This window comes from Andrographis paniculata, unplaced genomic scaffold (genome assembly GCF_009805555.1).
Source record: "Andrographis paniculata isolate CXL003 unplaced genomic scaffold, ASM980555v1 Contig80END, whole genome shotgun sequence".
Classification (NCBI taxonomy): domain Eukaryota; kingdom Viridiplantae; phylum Streptophyta; class Magnoliopsida; order Lamiales; family Acanthaceae; genus Andrographis; species Andrographis paniculata.
The window spans coordinates 360,168-386,855 of NW_026137618.1; the positions used below are offsets into that span (position 1 = coordinate 360,168).

The 26,688-nt window shown below is 35.0% G+C and overlaps 1 protein-coding gene across 1 annotated transcript; it reads left to right on the forward strand.

The window, feature by feature from the left end:
* The first annotated feature begins 20,739 nt into the window (after positions 1–20,739).
* LOC127240882 (uncharacterized) lies at positions 20,740–23,631 on the forward strand. Its single transcript, XM_051259732.1, has 7 exons — positions 20,740–21,734; positions 22,026–22,095; positions 22,210–22,474; positions 22,730–22,749; positions 22,845–22,976; positions 23,048–23,238; positions 23,415–23,631. The coding sequence occupies exons 1-7, from the start codon at positions 20,740–20,742 to the stop codon at positions 23,629–23,631; spliced, it is 1,890 nt and encodes a 629-aa protein (XP_051115689.1).
* The last annotated feature ends 3,057 nt before the right edge of the window (positions 23,632–26,688 follow it).

The following is a 26,688-nucleotide window of genomic DNA, read 5'->3' on the forward strand; positions in this document are numbered from 1 at the left end:
GTATATATTACATAGTGTTTTATGTAAATAAAGTTAGTGCTTTTGTTTCTTCGTCACTTTTTCATTGTACTAAATAACGCTTTATGGTATTATACTTTTGCCTATAGAGTTCTAGTGACAGTCCTTTTCGTATATATTACATAGTGCCTTAATCTTATAAAGATAGTGCTTTTGTTTCTTCACCGCTTTTCCTTTGTATTAAATAACGCTTTATGTGATTATACTTTTGGTCTAGAGTTCTAATTACAGTGCTTTTTATTTTACATAATGCTTTAAGGGAATAAAGATAGTGCTTTTGTTTGTTCACCGTTTTTCCTTTGTAATAAATAATGCTTTATGGGATTATACTTTTGGCTCTAGAGTTCTAATTACACTGCTTTTCGTATATGTTACATAGTGCTTTATGCTAATAAAGATAGTGCTTTTGTTTCTTCACCGCTTTTCCTTTGTATTAAAAAACGCTTTATGGAATTATACTTTTGGCTCTAGAGTTCTAATTACAGTGCTTCTCGTATATATAACATAGTGTTTAAAATAAATAAAGCTAGTGCTTTTTTTTTCACCACTTTACCTTTGTATTAAATAACGCTTTATGGGATTATACTTTTGGCTCTAAATTTTTAATTACTGTGCTTTTTATGTTACATAATGCTTTAAGGGAATAAAGATAGTGCTTCTGTTAGTTCACCGCTTTTCCTTTATATTAAATAACGCTTTATGGGATTATACTTTTGGCTCTAGAGTTCTAATTACAGTGTTTTTCGTATATGTTACATAGTGCTTTACGCTAATAAAGATAGTGCTTTTGTTTCTTCACCGTTTTTCCTTTGTATTAAAAAACGCTTTATGGAATTATACTTTTGGCTCTAGAGTTCTAATTACAGTACTTTTCGTGTATGTTGCATACTGCTTTAAGGTAATAAAGATAGTGATTTTTTTTCTTCACCGCTTTTCCTTTGCATTAAATAAGGCTTTATGGGATTGTACTTTTTGCTCTAGAGTTCTAATTACTGTGTTCTTCGCATACGGGATTATACTTTTTGCTCTTTGTATTAACGCTTTATGGGAATAACTTTTGGCTTTACAGTTCTAATTACAGTACTTTTCGTATGGGATATATAGTGTTTTAAGGCAATAAAGATAGTGCTTTTATTTCTTCACCGCTTTTCCTTTGTATTAAGTAACATTTTATGGGATTCTACTTTTTTGCTCTAAAATTCTAATTACAGTACTTTTCGTATATATTACATAGTATTTTAAGTAAATAAAGTTAGTGTTTTTGTTTCTTCAGCACTTTTCCTTTGTATTAACTAAAGCTTTTTGGGATTATAGTTTTATCTCCAGAGTTCTAGTTACAGTGCTTTTCGTATATGTTACACAGTGCTTTAAGGTAATAAAGATAGTGCTTTTGTTTCTTCACCGTTTTATGGGATTATACTTTTGGCTCTAAAGTTCTAATTACAGTGCTTTTCATGTTACATAACGCTTTAAGGGAATAAAGATAGTGTTTTTTTTTGTTCACCGCTTTTCCTTTGTATTAAGTAACGCTTTATGGGATTATACTTTTGGCTCTAGAGTTCTAATTACAGTGCTTTTCGTATATGTTACATAGTGCTTTAAGGTAATAAAGGTAGTGCTTTTGTTTCTTCACCGTTTTTCCTTTATCTTAAATAACGCTTTATTGGATTATAGTTTTTGCTCTAGAGTTCTAATTACAGTGCTTTTCGTATATATTACATAGTGTTTTAAGTAAATAAAGTTAGTGCTTTTGTTTCTTCATCACTTTTTCTTTGTACTAAATAACACTTTATGGGATTATAATTTTGGCTCTAGAGTTCTAGTTACAGTCCTTTTCGTATATGTTACATAGTACCTTAAACTTATAAAGATAATGCTTTTATTTCTTCACCGCTTTTCCTTTGTATTAAAAAACGCTTTATGGGATTATAGTTTTGGCTCTAGAGTTCTAATTACAGTCCTTTTCGTGTATGTTGCAAAGTTCTTTAAGGTAATAAAGATAGTGCTTTTGTTTTTTCACCGCTTTTCCTTTGCATTAAATAAGGCTTTATGGGATTATACTTTTTGCTATAGAGTTCTAATTACTGGGTTCTTCGTATATGGGATTATACTTTTTGATCTTTGTATTAACGCTTAATGGGAATAACTTTTGGCTTTAGAGTTCTAATTAAAGTTCTTTTCGTATAGGTTATATAGTGTTTTGAGGTAATAAAGATAGTGCTTTTGTTTCTTCACCGTTTTTCCTTTGTATTAAATAACATTTTATGGGATTCTACTTTTTGCTCTAGAATTCTAATTACAGTGTTTTTCGTATATATTACATAGTGTTTTATGTAAATAAAGTTAGTGCTTTTGTTTCTTCACCACTTTTCCTTTGTAGTAAATAACGCTTTATGGGATTATACTTTTGGCTCTAAAGTTCTAATTACAGTGTTTTTTATGGTACATAATGCTTTAAGGGAATAAAGATAGTGCTTTTGTTTGTTCACCGCTTTTCCTTTGTATTAAATAACGCTTTATGGGATTATACTTTTGGCTCTAGAGTTCTAATTACAGTACTTTTCGTATATGTCACATAGTGCTTTAAGGTAACAAAGATTGTGCTTTTGCTTCTTCTCCGCTATTCCTTTGTATTCAATAACGCTTTATGGGATTATAGTTTTAGCTCTAGAGTTCTAGTTACAGTACTTTTCGTATATGTTATGTAGTGCTTTAAGGTAATAAGGAGAGTGCTTTTGTTTGTTCACCGCTTTTCCTTTGTAGTAAATAACTCAATATGGGATTATACTTTTGGCTATAGAGTTCTAATTACAGTGCTTTTCGTATATGTTACATAGTGCTTTATGCTAATAAAGATAGTGCTTTTGTTTCTTCACCGCTTTTCCTTTGTATTAAAAAATGCTTTATGGAATTATACTTTTGGCTCTAGAGTTCTACTTACAGTGCTTCTCGTATATATAACATAGTGTTTAAAATAAATAAAGTTAGTGTTTTTTTTTTCACCACTTTCCCTTTGTATTAAATAACGCTTTATGGGATTATACTTTTGGCTCTAAAGTTCAAATTACTGTGTTTTTTATGTTACATAATGCTTTAAGGGAATAAATATAGTGCTTTTGTTTGTTCACCGCTTTTCCTTTGTATTAAATAACGCATTATGGGATTATACTTTTGGCTCTAGAGTTCTAATTATAGTGTTTTCCGTATATGTTACTTAGTGCTTTAAGGTAAGAAAGATAGTGCTTTTGTTTCTTCACCGCTTTTCCTTTGTATTAAAAAACGCTTTATGGGATTATACTTTTGGCTCTAGAGTTCTAATTACAGTACTTTTCGTGTATGTTGCATAGTGGTTTAAGGTAATGAAGATAGTGCATTTGTTTCTTCACCGCTTTTCCTTTGCATTAAATAAGGCTTTACGGAATTATACTTTTTGCTCTAGAGTTCGAATTACTGGGTTCTTCGTATATGGGATTATACTTTTTGCTCTTTGTATAAACGCTTTATGGGAATAACTTTTGGCTTTAGAGTTCTAATTGCAGTGCTTTTCGTATAGGTTATATAGTGTTTTAAAGTAATAAAGATAATGCATTTGTTTCCTCACCCCTTTTCCTTTGTATTAAATAATATTTTATGAGATTCTACTTTTTGCTTTAGAATTCTAATTACAGTGCTTTTCGTATATATTACATAGTGTTTTAAGTAAATAAAGTTAGTGCTTTTGTTTTTTCACCACTTTTCCGTTGTACGAACTAACGCTTTATGGGATTATACTTTTAGCTCTAGAGTTCTAGTTACAGTGCTTTTCGTATATGTTACATAGTGGTTTAAGGTAATAAAGATAGTGCTTTTGTTTCTTCGCCGCTTTTCCTTTGTATTAAACAACACTTTGTGGGATTATACTTTTAGCTCTAAAGTTCTAATTACAGTGTTTTTCGTATACGTTACATAGTGCTTTAAGGTAATAAAGAAAGTGCTTTTCTTTCTTCCCCGCTTTTCCTTTGTATTAAATAACGCTTTATGGGATTATACTTTTGGCTCTGGAGTTCTAATTACAGTGCTTTTTATGTTACATAATGCTTTAAGGGAATAAAGATAGTGCTTTTGTTTGTTCACCGCTTTTCCTTTGAATTAAATAACGCTTTATGGGATTATACTTTTCGCTCTAAAGTTCTAATTACAGTGCTTTTTATGTTACATAATGCTTTCAGGGAATAAAAATAGTGCTTTTTTTCACCGTTTTTCCTTTGTATTAAAAAACTTCTTATGGGATTTTACTTTTTCCTCTATAATTCTAATTACAGTGCTTTTCGTATATATTACATAGTGTTTTAAGTAAATAAAGTTAGTGCTTTTGTTTCTTCACCTCTTTTTCTCTGTACGAACTAACGCTTTATGAGATTATACTTTTAGCTCTAGAGTTCTAATTGCAGTGCTTTTCGTATATGTTACATAGTGCTTTAAGGTAACAAAGATTGTGCTTTTGTTTCTTCACCACTTTTCCTTTGTACTAACTAACGCTTTATGGGATTATAGTTTTAGCTCTAGAGTTCTAGTTAGAGTGTTTTTCGTATATGTTACATAGTGCTTTAAGGTAATAAAGAGAGTGCTTTTGTTTGTTCACCGCTTTTCCTTTGTATTAAATAACGCCTTATAGGATTATACTTTTGGCTTTAGAGTTCTAATTACAGTGCTTTTCGTGTATGTTATATAGTGCTATAAGGAAATAAAGATAGTGCTTTTGTTTTCTCACCACTTTTTCTTTGTATTAAATAACACTTTGTAGGATTATACTATAGGCTCTACACTTCTAATTACAGTGTTTTTCTTATATGGTACGTAGTACTTTAAGGTAAAAAAGGTAGTTCTTTTGTTATTTCACCGCTTTTCCTTTGTATTAAATAATATTTTATGGGATTATACATTTGGCTCTAGAGTTCTAATTACAGTGTTTTCTGCATATGTTATATAGTACTTTAAGGTAATAAAGATAGTGCTTTTGTGTTCTTACCACTTTTCCTTTGTATTAAATAACGTTTTATGGGATTATACTTTTAGCTCTACAGTTCTAATTACAGTATTTTTCATATATGTTACATAATGCTTTAAGGGAATAATGATTGTGCTTTTGTTTGTTCACCGTTTTTCCTTTGTATTAAATAACGCTTTATGGGATTATACTTTTGGCTCTAAAGTTCTAATTACAGTGCTTTTCGTATATGTTATATAGTGCTTTAAGGTAAGAAAGATAGTGCTTTTGTTTGTTCACCGTTTTTCCTTTGTATTAAATAACGCTTTATGGGATTATACTTTTTGCTCTAGAATTCTAATTACAGTGCTTTTCGTATATGATACATAGTGCTTTAAGGTAATAAAGAAAGTGTTTTTGTTTCTTCACCGCTTTTCCTTTGTATTAAATAACGTTTTGTGTGATTATACTTTTGGCTCTAGAGTTCTAATTACATTGCTTTTCGTATATATTACATAGTGCTTTAAGCTAATAAAGATAGTGCTTTTATTTCTTCACTGCTTTTCCTTTGTACTAAATAACGCTTCGTGGGATTATACTTTTGGCTCTACAGTTCTGATTGCAGTGTTTTTTGTATATGTTACATAGTTATTTAAGATAATAAAGATAGTGCTTTTGTTTCTTCACCGCTTTTCCTTTGTATTAAATAACGCTTTATAGGATTATACTTTTCGCTCTAGAGTTCTAATTACAGTGCTTTTCCTATATGTTGCATAGTGCTTTAAGGTAATAAAGATAGTGCTTTTGTTTCTTCACCACCTTCCCTTTGCATTAAATAACGCATTTTGGGATTACACTTTTTGCTCTAGAGTTCTAATTATTGTGCTTTTCGTATATGTCACATAGTGTTTTAAGTGAATAAAGTTAGTGCTATTGTTTCTTCACCACTTCTCCTTTTATTAAATAACGCTTTATGGGATTATACTTTTGGCTCTCGAGTTCTAATTAAAGTGCTTTTCGTATATGTTATATAGTGCTTTAAGGTAATAAAGATAGTGCTTTTGTTCATTCACCGTTTTTCCTTTGTATTAAATAATATTTGATGGGATTATTCTTTTTGCTCTAGAGTTCTAATTACAGTGCTTTTCATATATATTATATAGTGTTTTAAGTAAATAAAGTTAGTGCTTTTGTTTCTTCACCACTTTTCCTTTTACTGAATAACGCTTTATGGGATTATACTTTTTGTTCTAGAGTTCTAGTTACAGTGCTTTTCGTATATGTTACATAGTGCTTTAAGCTAATAAAGATAGTGCTTTTCGTATATGTTGCAACGACAATGGAAGATGTTCTTCCTTTGCATTTGGGTTGGTTCCTCCTTTTGAAATGTACTAAGAGACCGCAGAGTTACCATCGTGATTTTGGAATATTCATCATCTTCTACAGCAGTACTCTCCTTACATTCAAGAATTTGCTCACCGTCTACATATCATTCCTCATAGGTGATGACTTCACCCGCACCCGTCAAGATCATGGCCTTCTTGTTCGGACACTCAGAGGCATAGTGCCTTTTCCCTTGACACCGAAAATAGGTAATTTCATTGTTTCGGGGATTCCTTCCATAGACATATTCCTTTTGGGGGTTTCGAGTTTTTCTAGCATACGCAACACCTTTTCCTTTGTCAACATTAGAAAATTTATTGACGTTAGTATTGGGAATACCTCGGGGCTCCAGGATAGTTTGGGTGGACCGGAGTGGTGGTCGATTGAAGGAATCAGCTTGCCCCTTTCGGTTGTGTTGTTTCTCCAATAAAATCGCACGTTAGAGCAATTCTAACAAGTCAACATACTGGTGTAGCTCTAGAGTATCCCTAAAATCTCGGTTGATTCCACTTATGAATCAACCCATGGTTGCTTCAGAGTCATCCACAATATCAGCCCGCATCATGGTTGTCTCAAACTCTTTGTAATAGTCCTCTACAGTTCAATTACCTTAAGACCTTTTTTGAACTCATTCGTGCAGCTCCCTCCTATACCAGGATGGTATGAATCGTTTCCTCTAGCCTTTTTGAGCCCATCCCATGTGGTGATCCGGGCCTACCCTTCTCGCCTTCGTTTTGTACTCAGTTGTTCCCACCAATTAAGGGCATAGTCGGTGAACTTCATTAAAACAATTCTCATCCATAGCTCATCATCATATGTAAAGTAATCTCGAATCAACTCCATCTTCCTCTCCCAATCAAGATAAACATCCGGGTCAGAACTCCCATTGAAAGAGGGGATGCTAATCTTCAAGTTCCTCGTAGGATCTTGATTTCGGTTGTCTCTATTTGGAGGGGGTGGCTCCCATTCTTCATCAAAATTTTCAGAAGAGTCTTCCCTACCTCGTTATATAGGATTTCGCCTTGTAGATCGACTAGCATCGGGGGCGGGTCGGCCCTGTTGACGCTCAGTTGTCAATTTCTGAATAGATTGTACTCGGCTTCGAGTATTCATTTCAGCTAGGAAAATTGATGATTTAGTAGCTCTCATGGTGGTCACATCATCTCCTCCCACTTAAAAAGGTTGTTCCATCAACCGTTCATTTCCTACATCGAAAAGAGTTTAGTTAGAAACATCAAAAACATGTATATTGTACTTACCTTGTAAACCCAAGTTAGAAGCATAGTTGTTTATCCACTCAATCAATTGAAATTGACATCTTCTCGTGGGGATGACTTGGAATTTCTTTTGGTACACTACCAAAAAAATTGTTTTCTACTACAGCTGAAAAATCGTAACAAAAAACCATTTTTCGTACTATTTGCGTATTTGCTACGCCTTAGTGACGATTTTTATCTGTAATGTATACTCATGTAACGAATATTTTTTGCCACGCCAATTTTTGTAACTATTAATGTCGGTCAACGCTCCTATGGGAGGGTTTTTGTTACGACATTTGTCACAAATTTTCTCTCGTAATCAAATGTTCAGCTTTCCGTGCGAGTGGCAGGGCTTTTAGTCATGATATTTGTTACGAAAGTTCCTCGCGTTACAAAAAACTTAGAGTGACCGTTTGTCAGAGTATGATTATGTTACGATTTTTTGTTACGTCATTGAACCTGTAATAAAAAATATATTTTCTTATGGTCACGAAATCGGCCGTAACAACAAACATCCAGAAACCACTTTTTGTTATGTCATTTCATCCTTCTGTTACAGAAAAATAGTGTCTAATAAAAAATAGTAGTTTTGATGTAGTTGAAATTGTGCGTAACAAATTGACCTCTTGTGATCTTCCTTATACCGAAAGAAATTATGTATACAACCATACTATAAATATCACGATCGGTCATAATTGCAAAAAATAGACAACGTAAAATCTTCTTCCCAATATAGGATATTAACATAACAATATTTACTAGTCGATGTTCATCACCTAACAACAAAATTAAGTAATCCATCAAACAAGCCTAGTAACATCTCCACTATGACATTATGTTCCGCAAAACGCAAGAATTTCAAACATCCAACCAAGTAATAAGCAAGTAGGGCTATCCATCAATCCATAACCACGGTTCTCACTACAAAAAGATAATTCCAAATGTCTATACATCTAATACATAGGTACTTCACATAGCCATAACAACCTACCATCAAAACAGGCAATCAATTAATATGCTTCAGGGGTAGCGCATGAGCTGCAATTGCAAACATAAGAGGTATAGTTTAACTTATATTTATTTTAAGTTTTGAAATTCAATATATGAAAGGTATGAAAGTAGATCCGTACGTCTTTGTAGTTCCACTTAATAGATCTTCATTGACAACGTCGCGAATGGTAGTCGCCTTAACAATGATTGGCAAAATAAGAGGTGTGTCCAGGGTTGAGGCGGATATCACGAAGACCTTGACAAGAGAAAATGTGTTACCTACAATATTCACAAGTGCAATTTGTGAGCATATAGTTCACCGTATATATTAACACACATTCAAACTGTATGTATAACATGACATAAGGAATTGTAGTTGCTCTAGAATAAGGGGTGTGTCTAGGACTAAGGCGGATGCCACAAAGACCTTGACAAGGAAAAGTGAATCACCTACAATATTCGCAAGGAAAATATGTGAGTACGTAATTCACTGTACATATCAAGACACTTGAGAACAATAACCTCGACTTGCCTTCACACATCCAAATGTAAACTTGCCAACTCAATATTCATGTGTATAGACATTTCAACAAGTAATACTCCCTCCGTCCTAAACACCCTGCAACATTTCCTTTTTGGTATGTCCCAAACACTATGCAACATTTGCAAAATAAGAAATAATTAATTATACTTAATCTCTACCCCACACTTTATCCCCTCATATCATCCAAATAAAAAAATTAAATTTATATTTCTCTCTCCATCACATCACCTAATTTCTAAATTATCCTATTTAATACTACCGACCGAAAAATTCATGCCAAAATCAAATGTTGCACCTTGTTTGGGACGGAGGGAGTACACACTACAAGAAAAAATCATTTTTGTAACAAAAATTTTTTGTCTCTAAATCTAATTTTTCTGTTATTAATGACATTAGAAACGGAATTAGTAATGGAATTACGTTAGCTACGTGAACTTTAGGGACATAATTCCGTTACAAATATATTATTTTTTGTAGTGACAATGTAAGGCTTTTTACCCATAAATTAGCCACATAAACACACAAACTAGTAATTTCCTTAATGATCCCACCCCTTTTAACTCAATTAAACACCTAAAAAATGATTGGTAATGAATCAATCGTCAACAACATTAAAATACTAATTTCAGCAACGAGTAAATTTATAAGGTTACTCCCAGATGTCATTGCTCCATATATTTGTGTCTTAAAATCACGTCTAATAAAATTAATAACCATTTATGCATAGATTATGCAAAACACCCGTACGGAAGTTCAAGATCGGACTATCGAACAAGGACAAATCAAGAATATTTCTAGGGCACTACCGTACTACATAAGCACTATTAAAATGTTACTAAACCATAGCCTGTCACATATAGTGTAAGCAGCTTAGGATTACAGAGAAAAGGGATGATAAACCAACATTTAACTGTTATGCGTGTGCAATGTGCACTTCAAGAATGAAAAATGGAAAATAAATGGAACATGATTGATCAAATCCATACTATTAGCATAGGTAAAATCCCTCTATTGTGAACCTGCATATTAATCTACCAGACACATGCATCGATTTGAATAAGCTAAGATTACAAAGCCATGTATCATATGCCACACAAAACCTGAACTATAACATCATTTGCAGAATGGAACGAACACCCTATTGACCACTTTTAGTGTAAAAACCTGGGTCATTAGGCCAGAAACCGGAAGTAGGCAAAGCATTATAACCTCAGCAACAACTTGCTTTTCCAACGTACGGGATAATAAAAGCACACGGGTTCCAACCTACAACGGGTATTTTCATTGAGTTAAATACATTGATAGATATCAAGGAGAACCTAAAGAAAGCACTGCATTGATTAATTCTTATTTTCCAGTGTTTCAAGGCATCATACCATCATAGGTGGTTTGAAATCAGGCTCAACGATTCAGAAATTATTCGATGCAAGGTGTGGCCTATTAAGAATAAGAATAACAGTATTAATTCCTTTTCAATTACACAATGTGATGTAGTATTACGGGTAAGATAGAAATTTGGAAAACTTACCGATCGGCCAGTAAATGCTTCAAAGTTTCTCCGAAAACATGCAGAGACATCAGCCTTAATGGTTTTTATATCAGCCATAATTGTTTTCATGTCTGCAAGTCCGTTCTGTAGATCTTACCACCCTTGCCTAAATGCTACTTTGTCAATTAAACAAATTAAAAGTGTGTGAAAATGGCATGCATATAATGTATGAATCCATTTGTAAAAAAGGCCATTTAATTGACTAATAATAATGAAGGCCTTAAAATAACATAAAATAAATAGTTAAGGTGAGAAGTGAGGAGCACTATCATTATCTACCTAGAAATGTGATATTAAATCATAACAATAATACGTGAAACTAACGCTGATCATATTCACCATCTTCATACCATCATCTACTACAAAATTTTTAATTCAATTAACCAAGCTTTATATTTTTTAAATGCAATAGTAATTGGCAACGATGTACAACAAGAACGAGAACATAATGAAGAGCAAACCAATATATGTACGTATACATATATATATGATCAGATATATACTTTAGAGTATCTATATTAATAAATAATATATATTGACACTATGTAAAGAGTATCTATATTAATAAATAATATATATTGACACTATGTAAAATTAACACAATAAAAAACCATGATATAAAATTTTCCCACGGGCATACTCCATCTTAGAAAAAACGAAGTTGTAGAATTCATTAGAATAAACCACACCTATGTTTATGCAAGGCACTTGTTTTGTATTTTTAACTAACACAAAACCTTCACAATATAAGGGGAAAACCGACGGTATGTACCTCTATAACAAGAGTAACAAATATCAACAATAGGCCCGAATACTTATTTATATTCACAACTATTTCTCATCAAACCAACAAGGATGTACCGTTACAAGAAATATGTGTCAATTCTCATGCCAACTGTTTAGATTTGAGATTAATCTCAGTCTTGATAATCCATCAATTCCATTTATTTGTTGGACTATTGTCCACCATTCAAGCTTAAAATAACATACATATAGCAGTAGCACATGTACTTATATCCTTAAAATACACAGACAGTCTGACAATATACACAAAATCATTACTCACACATTTATGGAGAATACAACGAACCAATTTAACACTTAGATCTTCAAATAAATATTCTCATCTAAGAAGCAAATTCAGTTCCCAAAAGTAAAATCGTTGTGATCTCAATTTGTTTTTGATGGTTTGTTCCACAATGTAAGGTAAAAATTTTACTATTTCTTTTTAGGAAAAAAGAAAAATATCATTACTTGAAAACGACTTCCATTTTAAACATGTATTATGAAACCTACCATTGGATCGAAGCAGCTCGACAACTAACTACATGTTTCCACATAAGTACACTGCATCACCTATATATTAAAAATTTTACAATTCTCAATACAATACAAAATAATTAAATGTATAATCAATACATATTATTTAATCCTCGGTCAGGGATTATTAATGAATCTTGAAATTTTTGTGTAGGAACACCAGAGGCATCACAATCAAGTTCAAACGGTTTAGAGAAATCAAGTAAAACAAGTACGCCTGCACATGTAAGTTTCAATTTCAAAGTATCAAAAGCATTTTGTTGTTCACTTCCCCACTCAAACTTATCCTCTTTTTTGGTAATTGCAGTTAAGGGTGCTGCAATAATGCTGAAGTTCCGCACAAATCGACGGTAGAAACTTACAAGGCCATGGAAACTGCGGACATCACGTACGCTAGTAGGTGTAGGCCACTCTTGGATGGCTGCAACCTTCGCAGGATCTACACATACTCCATCTTTTCCTACAATAAAACCCAAAAAGTTGCACTTGTCGACACTAAATTCGCATTTTTTTTAAGTTAGCATATAACTTCTCAGCCAATAAAACATCTAAAGCTGCTTGTAAATGTACAACATGTGTTTCAATAGAAGTACTGTAAACAAGTATGTCATCAAAGTATATTAACACAAACTTATTTATAAAATTCCTTAAAACATGATTTCAGTTGCATAAACGCGTTTGGGGCATTAGTAAGTCCAAATGGCATAACTAACCACTCAAATAGACAAAAAGAAGTCTTGAAGGAAGTTTTTCATTCATCACCTTGATTCATCCGAGTTTGGTGATAGCCACTTTTTAAATTAATTTTTGAAAAAATTATAGAACCACACAAATTATCAAGCATGTCATCTAATCTAGGAATGGGATGACGATACTTAACTGTTATAACATTGACGGCTCGGCAATCCACACACATGCACCAACCTCCATCTTTTTTTGGCACCAATAGGATAGGTAGAACACAAGGACTTAGGCTTTCACGAATCCAACCTTTGCTCAGTAGATCCTCCACTTGCCTTTTATTTCTTTTACTTCATCCGGGTAGGCTCAATAGGCTGGCCGATTAGGAATTAATGCTGCCGGGACAAAATTAATTTGGTGCTCAATTCCACAAGTGGGTGGTAAACCATGGGGTACTTCATCAGGAAAAACATCATCATACATTTGCAATAACTTAGCAAAACTAGATGGAAGTTTGGTAGAGTCATTCATGAAAAAATAAGTAGGTTTAGAAAGTAATAGTAAACAATGAACTCCATGTTCTAAGCGTAAAGCTTTCTTCCTACACATAAAAAGATAAGACCTCCCACTGTCGTGTTTAAGATTCCAGTTGGTTTCACCCTAAATCACTACACTCTTGTTTGATTTTTGAGTAGAAGGGTAGAGTATTTGAGAGTGGTTTGGCGTAGATGTATTTATTGGTGAGGATGAAGATTTGAGAGGTTGTGGGGTAGTTAGGCTATATGAAAGAGTAGATGCACTTGTATGCGGAGTACTTTTGTTGTGGGTGATTCTAAGGAGGATTTCAAATTGGATTCCTCACATCGAGTTGATTCAGCGACATAGCTCACCATCTTGTCGTCATTATTTTGGTTTATTTTCTTTATTGCTTCAGTGGAAAACTGCTTGTACAAGTATTTTTGAACTTCATTTACTTCTCGAGGACTCAACGGCTTTAGAACTATGGTCTGTCCTATATGAGTGAAAGTATATCAATTACCGCGGCCATCATGTACAACTTCTTTGTCAAATTTCCATGGTCTCCTAAGCAAAACATGACATGCTTGCATTGGAACTACATCACATTTTTCCTCATCCTTGTAACCTTGTAGCTCAATTCCCACCAACATTTGTTTGGTGACGTTGATTTCCCCACAATTATTAAGCTACTGTAGTTTGTAAGGCCTCAGGTGCAACTTCATCCTCGAATTAAGTCTTTTCACTGCAAGGTCACTAATGACATTAGTACAACTACCACCATCAATGATAAGAGTACATTTCTTAGTCGCAATCTTACACCTTCCATAGAATAAGTTTTCACGTTGTTTGGTATCTTCAACCTTCTTTGGAAGGGTGCTAAGAGCTCGGAGAGTACTAACATCAAATTGGACTCCATATGGATTCTACAGCTTCTTGGTCATAGGTATTTGCCTCATTAGCCTCTTCAGTTTCTGACTCGGATTCGTACTCGCCGGAGGTCGTAAGAACCATAGTACGCTTGTGTGGACATTGATTCGCAAAATGTTCTCGGCCTTGGCATTTGAAGCATAACACATCTCGGCTACGGGTGGTCTTCTTTTGGGCATTTGTTGGCAGGCGCGTCGAATCAACTCGCTCTACCTCTTTTCCCTTGTTGATATGTTGTGGAAGCGGCAGGTAACCCTACAATTGGAGAAAGTTTAAACGGATTACCTTGCATCTGCTTTGATTTTAGTTGCTTCTCAACCTTTATGGCCAAGTGTACCATCTCCTCAAGATCCACGTATTGGTACATCTCTACCGTATCAGCAATATCCCTTAGAAGCCCATTCAAAAATCTAGACATCGTTTGCTCCTGATCTTCACATATATCAGCTTGTAGAAGAAGTGTTTGAAGCTCCTTATAGTACTCCTCCACTGACCGGGAGCCTTGTTGTATACTCTGAAATCTCTGCAATACTTCATGATGTTAATGAGGGGAAACAAACCTCTTTCACATGAGTGTACGAAGTTTTGTCCAAGTACGCACTAGAGCCTCCCTATTTCTATGATGGTTGATGCTCAATTGGTCCCACCATGCAAGGGCATAATCCAAAAACTCCGTTACAGCCACATGGAGTTTTTGTTCGTCAGTTAATTGTCGAACATCAAAGATTAGTTCTAACCTTTGTTCCCATTGCAAAAATGCTTTAGGGTCGGATTTTCCTTGGAACGGTACACTTAAAACTTGATCGAGTTGATAGCCTCATCTCCATCCCGTCGGTGATGGTTATTATGATGCTTAGGTCATTCTCAATTTCCTTCAAACTCCTCATCGTCGGGTTCATCAAAGTTGTGTGGGGGTGGGGGCCAGATGTTGCGTCTTGGCCTCAATGCGGTTGAACATCATTTCACCTCTGAGCTTCAAGTAACGGTTGGATATTCTCTTGTATGTTTTTTGATTCTCTTCTAGTTGATCCATCCTATTATTCATCAATTCCAATCCAGAATAGTGAAGCGTTTTGAACTCTTGTAGAATGGTATTGAGAAGACCTTGTACATCAACTTGTTGAGAATTGGATCCTTCATCCCTTGCCATTAGAAAAGAGAAGAAAAAAATAATAATAACCTCACTAGAACTCTTGTGTATCACTCCACACCTTATGTACCTCTTCATCTCACGAAAAAGACTCAAATCAAATCGATGGAATTCTCCCAAAGACGATAGCCAAATAATCCAAAACAGCAGTGAAAGCAAAAGAAATATAAGTTAAGAATGAAGGTAGAAGACAAATAATCCAAATAGATTTTTTTTTTTATATATATATAAGAAAAGATGATTTGAGAATTAGAAGTAAATAACAAATATCTTGATATTTGATAATTTTTGCACAACTATCATTGTAAGATACATCTGGGATGACACTAGACAACACTAATAATACATTAGCCACTTTCCTTATATAATGCTTTATGTTCTAAAGTATTTTCCTCAATCTAAAGGTAACAAAACATTCCTAACCACAGCATCATCTAGTTCATATTCTTTTCTTTCCTCTTCAAAATAATAAAATTGTGCCGATTGTTATCGGTCAAATTTATTTATTCTTGACCAATTTGATTATCTTCTTTCCGTGTTTCGTAAAATGGTTTGAATTATAGTCTTTTTTGAACCATAGTGATTATCATGACATAAGATTCCGGCCATCAATTTTGAGAATAGTTAAGTTTGCGGTAATCAATTAATTAATTTGCACTCTATGTAGCATATGGTTATTGTCTTGTTTGAGAATGTAGTATGATTTTAGCTAGAAAAGTAATATGGAAAGAAAAGTGTGCTTTATGGTATTTACAAAACTTATATTCAGTTGTTTTGGTTTAAGCTTTTCAATCAGAGAGGTTTGTTTCTTTTCATTGGAAAGTAAACCAATGTTTCAACCATTTTTTTAAGATGAATTTCCTTTTCACAAATAGTGCAAATCCATGGCCAACGATGAAACTTAGGGAGGATACCTAGAGTTTCAAGCGGATGCTCTTGTCATGCAATGCATGCAATATATGCATTTATATTGTATATCTTTCTTTTTCTTCCTGCGTCATTAATGAAAGTGTCTCATGATTTCTTTTGGTTTCCATTATCGTTAGCTAAACATACATATCCAAATGTCTTTAATATTGCAACTAAAGTAATAGCTTCTTAGGCGAAGTTATTTTATTGATACTGTCTCAGAATCTGTAGATAATTAGCTATTTTTTATCTTGTTTATGTTGTCTACATCGCCGTGTTTGTACTTTCAGAATTTCACTGACAATAAAACTCAATTTATTCCTCTATAAGTGCTTCAACAAACACGTGATTGTGCCCTTAAAAAGGCCTAATTTTTGCACGACTATCATTCTAAGATACATATGGAATGACACTGGACAACACTTAAAATGCGTTAGCCACTTCCCTTATGAAATGCTTTATGTTCTAAGGTACTTTTCTCAATTTAAAGGTAACAAAACATTCCTAAGCACACCATAATCTAGTTCATATTCTCTTTTTTCCTCTTCATAATAAGAAAATTGTACCGACTGTTATCGGTCAAATTTATTTATTCTTGACCTATCTGATTATCTTATTTATGTGTTTCGTTAAACAGTTTGAATTATAGTTTTTTTTTTAAATCATAGTGTTTATCATGATGGATAAGATTATGGCCATCAATTTTGACAATAGTTAAGTTTGTGGTAATCGATTAATTAATTTGCACTCTATGTAGCATATGATTATTGTCTTGTTTAGGAATGATGTATGATTTTCGCTTGAAGAGTGATATGGAAAGAAAAGTGTACTATATGGTATTTACAAAACTTAAATTCGGTTGTTTTTTGTTAAGCTTTTCAATCAGAGAGGCTTGTTTTTTTTTAATGGGAAAGTCAGACAATATTTCAACCATTTCTTGAAGATGAATTTCCTTTTGAAAAATAGTGCAAATCCATGGCCAACGATTAAACTTAAGGTGGAAACCTAGAGTTGCAAGCGGATTCTCTTGTCATGCAATGCGACATTGCATTTATATTGTATCTCTTTCTTTTTCTTCCTACATTATTAATGAAAATGTCTCATGATTTGTTTTCGTTTCCATTATCGTTAGTTATACTTACTTAGCAAAACGTGTTTACTGTTTCAACAAAAGTAATAGATTATTAGGCGAAGTTTTTTTTATTGATGTCTCAAAATCTATAGATAATTAGCAATTTCTTATCTTGCTTGTGTTGTCTACATCGTCGTGTTTGTACATTCAAAATTGCACTGACAATAAAACTAAAATTATTCATCTGTAAGTGCTTCAATATACATGTGAATGTACCCTTGCAAAGGTCTAATTTTTGCACAACTATCATTCTAAGATACAACTGGGATCATACTATAGAACACTTATAATACGTTAGCCACTTACCTTACAAAATGTGACACGGATACAAAAAGATCGGGACTTACAATCCCACATATTCCAATCAGACGAGTATCGAGAGCTCGAGCGAAAGCGTGCATTGAAAAATTGCAAGGCTTGGTGAAGAAATTAGAGAATTGGAGCCCAACCGACGGACTATGTTACAACATGCGAGGACATGATGGAAATCCTAGGGCGAGTGCCGTGGTTGTAAAGGTTACACTGGAGCTTGTAACGCCTCAATCGAACAACTAACGGAAAAATTGTGCAAACCTAGGAGTTTGTTAAAGTAGAGGTTTTAATATGTAATTATATAAACCTAGGTTTGCACATGCTCAAGTGGGGGGACCATCCATTGGTACCACTTATATATATATATATATAATAAGCTCTTTCATGTCTCTCACATGCATTAGTTAGGTGTCACTCATTGGGAGATTACTTATGCAAAACCCATCCCACATTGGAAAATCACTCTACTTTCTCCTTCCCCCACTCCTATAAATAGGACCCTTAAGGTGCATTGTAAGACACACCAAGCAAATATATTTTTATGAATATTTGATCATTTATGATCACTTTCTTTTATGGAAAGTTATGCTTCATAGCAATACTTTCTCTTTTAGTCTAATATTTCATGGAATACAATTTCTATTGCATGCTCCATGGGGTATAGTTTAAAAATTCTTATTTGAGTATAAAGCCTCAAGTTCGTGGCATTTGGGGAAGGTGGAAGAGCTCTTCAAAGTGTCGACCGAGGTGGTGCCTTCGTGGAGGATGCTTCGATGCTAGAAGGGTATCAGGTCGCCGTGCTTACGTTAGTACTTACTTAGGTTTGCTTCTCTTTTGATTATCCTTTTTCTCATTTTATCCGTTCCGTTTAGTTAATTCATTGTTTTCTTGCTTAGTTAGTTTCGTTTAGTTATTTGTTTTTTTCTCGTTGTTTATTAGTTAGTTATGTTTAGTTAGTTTATTTTGTGTCTTGTGTAGTTGGTCAATTCGGTCCCTGACATATATTATTTAATTTTGGTATCTGAGCAGTTTGATCAATTTACACTATCTTTATTCCAAAATTTCTGAAAAAAAATTTCCTTTGATATTTTTTCTTTTCATTCTATCTTCTTGTAACTTAGTTGAGTTTTTTTTAATGCATATCATTGACGTAAATTTGATCTCAAGTTTTGTCATTGCTTGGCCTTCTAGTGTAGAGGATTTGATCATCTATGCTTCCTAGTGTACAACATGCACCTTACATCCATATGCATTATATGAACTCAAGCTTGTGACTTTGTTGACGAGTGATTTTAATTGTACACTTCATGCTCTTGCTTGAGTTTTGCGAGTTTGTTCTTGGTTGAGTGTTTAAAGTTTGTTCTTGTTTGAGTTTTGCAACTTCACTCTTGTTTGAGTTTTGCAAGTTTGCAGGTTGTTGAGTTCCTTGTTGTTTAAAGTGAGGTTGAATTAATTTTGAGTTGGATGTTATTGGGGAAGTATAAGGAGTTATTGTTGATGTATTGTTTTGCCTAGGCCTCATAATATTTCCGTGAAAAAGTAAAAATAAAAACAAGAAGTTGCAAAAAAAAAATGAAATACGAAAAAAAAAATCGATCGGGAGGACTAGAGCAAATTTTTGTCGATAATCTTGTTTGAGTTGTGGTTTTCTCATACGAGCTTTATTTTTCATGTATGATATGTTACTGAAAAGCTTGTGAAGTGGGGATAAAGATATATTAATCAGGTTTTGTTAATTTGTAATTGACATTGATTATTCAGTTTTGGGTTTTTGAGTTTGAATCGATTTTGTGCTTTTCATATTCGTTTGACACGTTTTAAAAGGGGTTGAGTATTTTGGTGACTTGGTGGTTTTTTAGATCTAATTCAGCTTGTGTTTGTTGTTGACTTGCTTAGTTCCGGCATTTGTGTGTTGTGTACGTTTGGTCATTCGTCCATGAATGAATGAGCTTGGTTCTTTGCATTGCATGATTGACACTATCTTGAGCTTTCTTTGATTGAGTGGTGTTTAAAGTTTCTTGTCCACTTTAAACGCATACATCACTCAGGTTCCACCTTTACGACTCCATCAAGGCACACTTTAAGAGCTTGGAAACTCTATCCATTTGTCGAGAGGTATACACGAGTGTGCGAGAGGGGGACTTGTGAGGACTAACTTTCAATATACATATATTAGTTTGTTTTGGTGCAGGTATGGCTTCATTGGATGATATCTTGGCTGCGATAAATAAGCAACGCAAGGATATGCGACATATTAAAGACGAGTTAGGCGGAAAGATGGATAGCATGACATCTTGAGTGGATTAGCAAGGTCAAAAGATACATGACCTACGGAGTCAAGTAGATCATGTTCGAGATGACATAGAAGATGTCGTGGATGCTCGGATAAAGGCTTATGCGGAGGCCTTGTTGAGGAAGGTTGATCAAAATATCGAAAAAAAACTCGATGAGGTTTTCAGTAAGGTTGCTACTCTTGAAGAAAGGGGAAGTCATAGTGATGCTAGACATGAAGAAATCCACCTTGCCAAGCAACCTACTGGCTCAACAAGTATTCTACCAAATCGATCTATCCAAGTTAATGATTTTGGCGAAAGCATCATACTAGTCCAAGGCCTACATCTATCCAAGGCCGACGAGGAAAACAGGATGCTACCAAAGAGTTGCTTGATGAATTTGACTTGGAAGAAGATATCTATGACCGAAGGAGCCGAGTTCGAGTTAATGAGGTTGATGATAACACGCAGTCCATCAAGTTCTCCATACCACATTTCTTAGGATCGGCTGATCCTAATGAGTTTCTTGAGTGGAAAAGCAAAGTGGAGATGATGTTTGCATGTCATAATTACTCAGAGCGCAAGAAAATTCAGCTTGTTGTTGTGGAGTTTAAGAAGTACGCTCTTGTTTGGTGGGAGAAGGTACAAGATATTGCAAGGTACGGAATGCCTCCGATTGAGACATGGGCAGCCCTTACTCGAGCTATGCATGCACGTTTTGTGCCCCCGCATTATCGAATGGATCTCCTTCAGAAAATTCAATTTTTAGTCCAAGGTAGCAAGACGGTTGAGCAATACCACTAGGAAATGGAGATGCTTATGATACGGGCTCAGCTTGTGGAAGATGATGGAGTCGCCATGTATCGGTTTCTCAATGGGCTGAGGCGTGATATTATGGTTCAAATGGATATGTATCCTTACAATTCTACTTTGGAACTTGGCCAACTTGCTACTAAAATTGAATCGCAAGGAAAGGTAGGAGTAAGTGTGAGCTTTGGAAAGGCGTCACCAAATTTCAACAAGTATGGGGGTAATACGGGACCAACAAAATCTTGGCCCAAAGGAGATGAAAAGCACACGACCAAGAATGAGCCACTTAAGGTTGTTAAGCGTGATGAACAAAGGAAAGTCAGCAATGATGGTTCACCAAACAAAGCAAAGGATATCACATTCTTTAAGTGTCAAAGGAAAGGTCACTACGTCAATGCATACCCTAATGTGCGAACTGTTGTGATTTGTGACAATGGGAACTATGTACATTTTTCAGATGATGAGGTTGAAGATTTGGAACATGAGGTTGAGGCGAGTGAGGATGAAACAATCCAAGAGATGGAAGAGCAAGTTGAAGAAAATTTATCCGGGGAGTCTCTAGTGGTTTTACAAATGCTTGGCCCTGTTCCACAGGAATTGGAAAAATTTGTTGATCGGCTTAAGGAGCAATGGGAAAATTTATTCCATTGTCGGTGCAAGATTGGTGGGAAACAAGCATCGATAATCATTGATAATGGAAGTTTCACCAATGTCGTAAGTTGGTATATGATAGACAAGCTTGGACTCCAAACTATCAAGCATCTGGCTCCGTACCATCTTGAATGGATAAACTCTAGTGGAGATATGAAGATTACTAGGCAAGCCAAAGTTCCAATTTCAATCGGCCCCTACAAAGAGGATGTCCTTTGTGATGTTACTCCGATGACCGCATGCCATGTGCTCATTGGACAACCATGGCAATCCGATAAAGGAATTATCTATGATGAAAAGACTAACAAAGTTAGATTTTATTACAAGGGCTACAAGCTAAGGTAATGATTCATTCTTTGCCATTGAAGGAGGCTAAAAAAGATCAAGAAAGTTTGCGAAGGAAGATGCAAGAGGCTGAAAGCCTTAAAAGAGCTAAAGGAAAACAAGTATCCAAAGAGGAAAAGAGAGAGTCTAATGCTAAGGGTTTCAACATCCTTCTTTCACTTACCAATTCTTAGCGAGAAGTTGGTGACCTAGATTATCAAAAGGAGGGTTGTTTTATGTTGTTATGCAAAGATTTATTTCATTCTGATAAACATAATCTACTCTCGAATTTCCCATCTCTTTGCTAGGATGCTTGAAGAGATGAAGGATGTATACCCAGAGGAACTACCGCAAGGACTACCGCCCACTCGTGGGATAGTGCATCAAATAGAGTTCGTACCTGGTGCTTCGATTCCAAATTGTTCTTCGTATAGGTGAAACCCAGATGAGAATAACGAGATTCAAAAACAAGTCTAAGAACTTCTTGAGAAGGGATGGGTTCGGGAGAGCTTATTACCATGTGTTATTACTGTTATCATTGTCGCCAAGAAAGATGAAACTTGGAGGATGTGTGTGGATTATAGAGCGGTGAATGCGATTACAATTAAGTATCGACACCCAATCCCGCGCCTTGATGACTTGCTTGATCAGATCAATGGAGAGATAATCTTCTCCAAGATTGACCTTCGGAGTGGATACCACCAGATTCGTATACAACCCCGTGATGAGTGGAAGATGGCATTTAAAACGAAGCTAGGTTTGTACGAATGGTTTGTAATGCCATTTGGTCTAACTAATGACCCTAGTACCTTCACACGTTTAATGAATAATGTTCTACGTGCTTTCATTGGTAAATTTGTTGTAGTGTACTTTGATGATATTCTTGTCTATAGTAAAAGTGAATAGGAGCATGTGCGACTCGTCTTTCAACGGTTAAGGGAATAACAACTCTATGCTAATTTTAAAAAGTGCATATTCCACACTACTGAAGTTGTTTTCCTTGGGTTTGTAGTTAGCGAGGATGGCTTGAAGGTTGATGTAACAAAAGTGAAGACAATTAAAGAATGGCACCTCCAATGAATGTGGGAGAAATTAGGAGGTTTTTGGGAATGTGTGGATTTTTTCAGAGGTTCATGCTTGATTTTAGCTTGATCGCTGCTCCTCTCACGTCCTTGCTCAAGAAGGGGGTCTCATTTAAATGGGAACAAGCAGACCAAGAAGCATTTGAGACATTGAAGGCAAAGCTTACTCATGCACCAGTACTTGTGCTACTAAATTTTAAGAAGACCTTTGAATTTGAGTGTGATACACACCAGTATGGGCTTTAAAGACATTGCAACATTATTTGATGCCACGAGAGTTTGTGAGACACACCGATCATGAGACCTTGAAGCACTTGAGGGGGAAACAACAACTGAATCGAAGGCACGCATACTGGGTATCTTTTATTGAGTCATTTCCATACACCATCAAGTACAAAAAGGCTAAGGATAATATTGTCGCGGATACACTCTCACGCAAGTATGCTTTAGTTTCATACGTGTCCACGCATTTATTAGGATTTGAGCATGTAAGGAATTATACCACACTGATTAGGATTTCAAATATGTGTATGCTTTGTGTGAATTGCATGGGCATGATAAGTATTGCAGACATGAGGGATTTTTGTATTACGATAATTGACTTTGTATCCCAAGATGCTCCATTTGGGAGTTACTAATACAAGAAGTTCACGGTGGTGACATGATAGGCCACTTTGGGAAGAATGCTACAATGGAAACTCATGGAGAGAAATTTTATAGGCCTGGAATACGCAAGCAAGTGGCAGATTATATTTCGCAATGCGTGACGTATCTCAAGCCAAAGTCAACACTTAAGCCAGATGGACTCTACATACCTCTTCCACCCCCGTAAAGGACCTTGGATAGATATTAGTATGGATTTTGTATTGGGTTTATGATGCGAACGTAACCGAAGGATTCGGAAACTTGCAAACCACCGGGAATAAAGAAAAAGAAAGATACAGAATTTGGTGGAAGGATAAGGATGAAAAAGATATGGATAGAAGGATACTTTGGTTTCTCGATTCACAAGGTTGATCGGATAGGCACCACGTGAGAACTAAGTAACACGCAACACAAAATCTCTAAACCGAACAAGGAATAAAGAAGAATAATTTGGATTCTCAATCCACATGGTTGGTTGGATGAGCACCACGTGAGAAGCATGCAACACAGAATCTCAAAAACCAACAAGGAATAAAGAAGGATAATCTGGATTCTTGATCCACATGGTTGGTCGGATGAGCACCACGTGAGAACTAGGCAGCACGCAACACAAGATCTCTAAACCAATCAAAGAATGGAGTTGACGCAATAAACGGTCAAGCACCGATTGAGAGGCGATGATCTGTCTCGAATCACTCAAAAACAACCCGATTTTGAAAGACTACCGAGGATTGCGTCTCACATTCTCAAATAATAAAGCAAGCAAGAATCACTCTTCAAAGCAAAGAAATTTTATAAGAAATATCATGGTTGTGTGTTTTTACAATGATAAACAAGGCCTTTATATAGAGGTCCTTGAGGATAGAAGAAATGAAACACTGGAAAATAAGGAAATAATTTGAAAGGCTACATCTAAACTAGGAAATAGAAAAATAAGGAAACAACTTATTAGGAAATATAATAAAAGGAAACTTATACTATAAAGAAATAGGTAATATGGAAACTTGGACTCCTTCGATAATTATTGATATTTTTTGTTGGAAATCTTGGTTGGTAGTCTTGAATCTTCTAATGATGATCACGGGATGATTAAGTGATTGGGGAACAAACTTATAATACTCCATAGCTGGTCTATCTTTGGCAGTCTCTTCGATAATGGAATCCATGGTACGATTTTCGAAGAAGAACATAGCTATTTGAATTTATTGTACTCGGCCCCAGGTATTCATTTCGGCTAGGAAAATTGATGATTTAATATCTCTCATGATGGTCACATCATCTCTCCCTTTTCAAAAGGTTGTTCCATCAACCATTCATTTCCATCTTCTCGTAGGGATGACTTGGAATTTCTTTTGGTAGGATAACTCTCATTCCGAAGGTGCAACCGTATTCTATATCCATGTCGAAAAATCACTCTCTTGGAATTGTGGTTGGCATGCTTTTTGGTTTCTGAATTGCACAATTTCACTTGATGCTCTTTTTCTTTGTGAAGTTGTAGGATCTTGTGCACTTGTTCTATTGAAATCTCTATGAGATTGTTCATTGCTAGGCAATGGCACCAAATTAAGTAGAGTGAGTGGGTAAAATCCATAAACAACTTAAAAGTAAGACATACTAGTAGCAAAATATATGACCATATCATTCGTGATCATGTCAATCTTTCCATTAGTTTCTGGGTGGTACAATATTGAAAATAGTAACTCAATACCCAACTCTCCAAAAACAATTTTCCAAAACCAACAAAAAAACTTTGTGACCCTACTAGACACAATAGTGACGGACAGTCCATGCAAACCCACGATTTCATTTAAAAATAAGCTAGCAATATGCATGCCAACAATAATTTTGCGACAAATAGCAAAGTGAGCTGTAATACCCTGTAAAAATACTCGCTGGAAGTTCGCCCGAACTTGCCGGAGTTCGACGTCGGAGTCGAACCATATTATTTTGGACCTAATTTATTTTGGACTTTTGGTGTAAGAAATTAATGAATTGACTTTAAATTAGGAGTAAAATTGAGTTTGGGGTAAAATAAATAATAAACTAGATTTAGTTTATCTGTATCTCTTGATTTAGATATCTTTATCCGTAGTTTGTTAAGATATATCATATCCAAGTTAGAGTGCCTATATATAGAGAGAGAATGAGTCAAAATTATTTTCAAATGGGTTTACCCTAAAAGTGTTAGGTTTTGCCAATTTCTTTTAGAAAGTTGATTATAATGTCAACTGAGGCTTATGTGAAGGTTATTATTGTATTCTAAATTGAAAATCATAGAATTTATGGGATGGGTTTGAAACCTTAGTTTTTCCCTAACCTAGTTATGGTTTTTGGAAAATGATTTACGATTATATTTAAATATTATGATTTTTGGAGTTAGACCATGCCTATTGTGATTGACATATTTTTTTAATGTTTATTTGGCGAAATAAAGTGAGATAATAACGAACTTGTTGGGTTTAATATTCCACTTTTTGGTTGGTTAAATGTTAGCAATTGGAATGTTTTGAGTTTAAAGTTCTCTTTTTGAAATTTTCCAAATAGCATGTTGAATATTGGGTCAAATTGGTAATTAAAACTACCCGTCGAGTCCAATCAACTCGTCGATTGTTTGGGTGTTAAGGCATAGCCTTCCACCTATGTGCCTTGCAAACACGTGAGGGTATACCGGTATTTTAGGATAACTAGCTAACCTTGACCTAGATCCCGAATGGGCTAGGTCGAGGGATTGAGATGGCGGGTTCCCTTTTTGCGTGATTCCGAGGTGCCCGTCATTCACGATGAAAAAGGTCTTTTAACCGTCATCCATGATGGAGGGTTGGATTGCATTCAATCCCCTCTTGGTATGTTATATTGGAGACTAGAGGGTTATGGGCCATTTGGCGCCCCTCGCAAACTAATAAATAAATTAATTTACGTGTATTTTGGGTTTCGAACCCTTATGTACATATTGTGGAGTTTTCGTTGAGGGTTGTGACCCTATGTTTGTTATGTGAAACTATGTGACGTATCATACGAAGTAATAAGGTTGGAAAACCGGGTCGAGACGGCCCTGATTAAGGCCTAGTGGAGTTTTCTTCGTGATGTGCTCATCACTATTATTTGAGAATGAAAATGAGATATAAGGGAGGCGCTAAAAGACTCGTGTGTGTGAGTTATCCTTATGTGATATGTGTCATCTTATTCAAATCACCTTTTTCAAATAATTTTGTGGCATTATACCGTATTATTTATCTTCGATTAA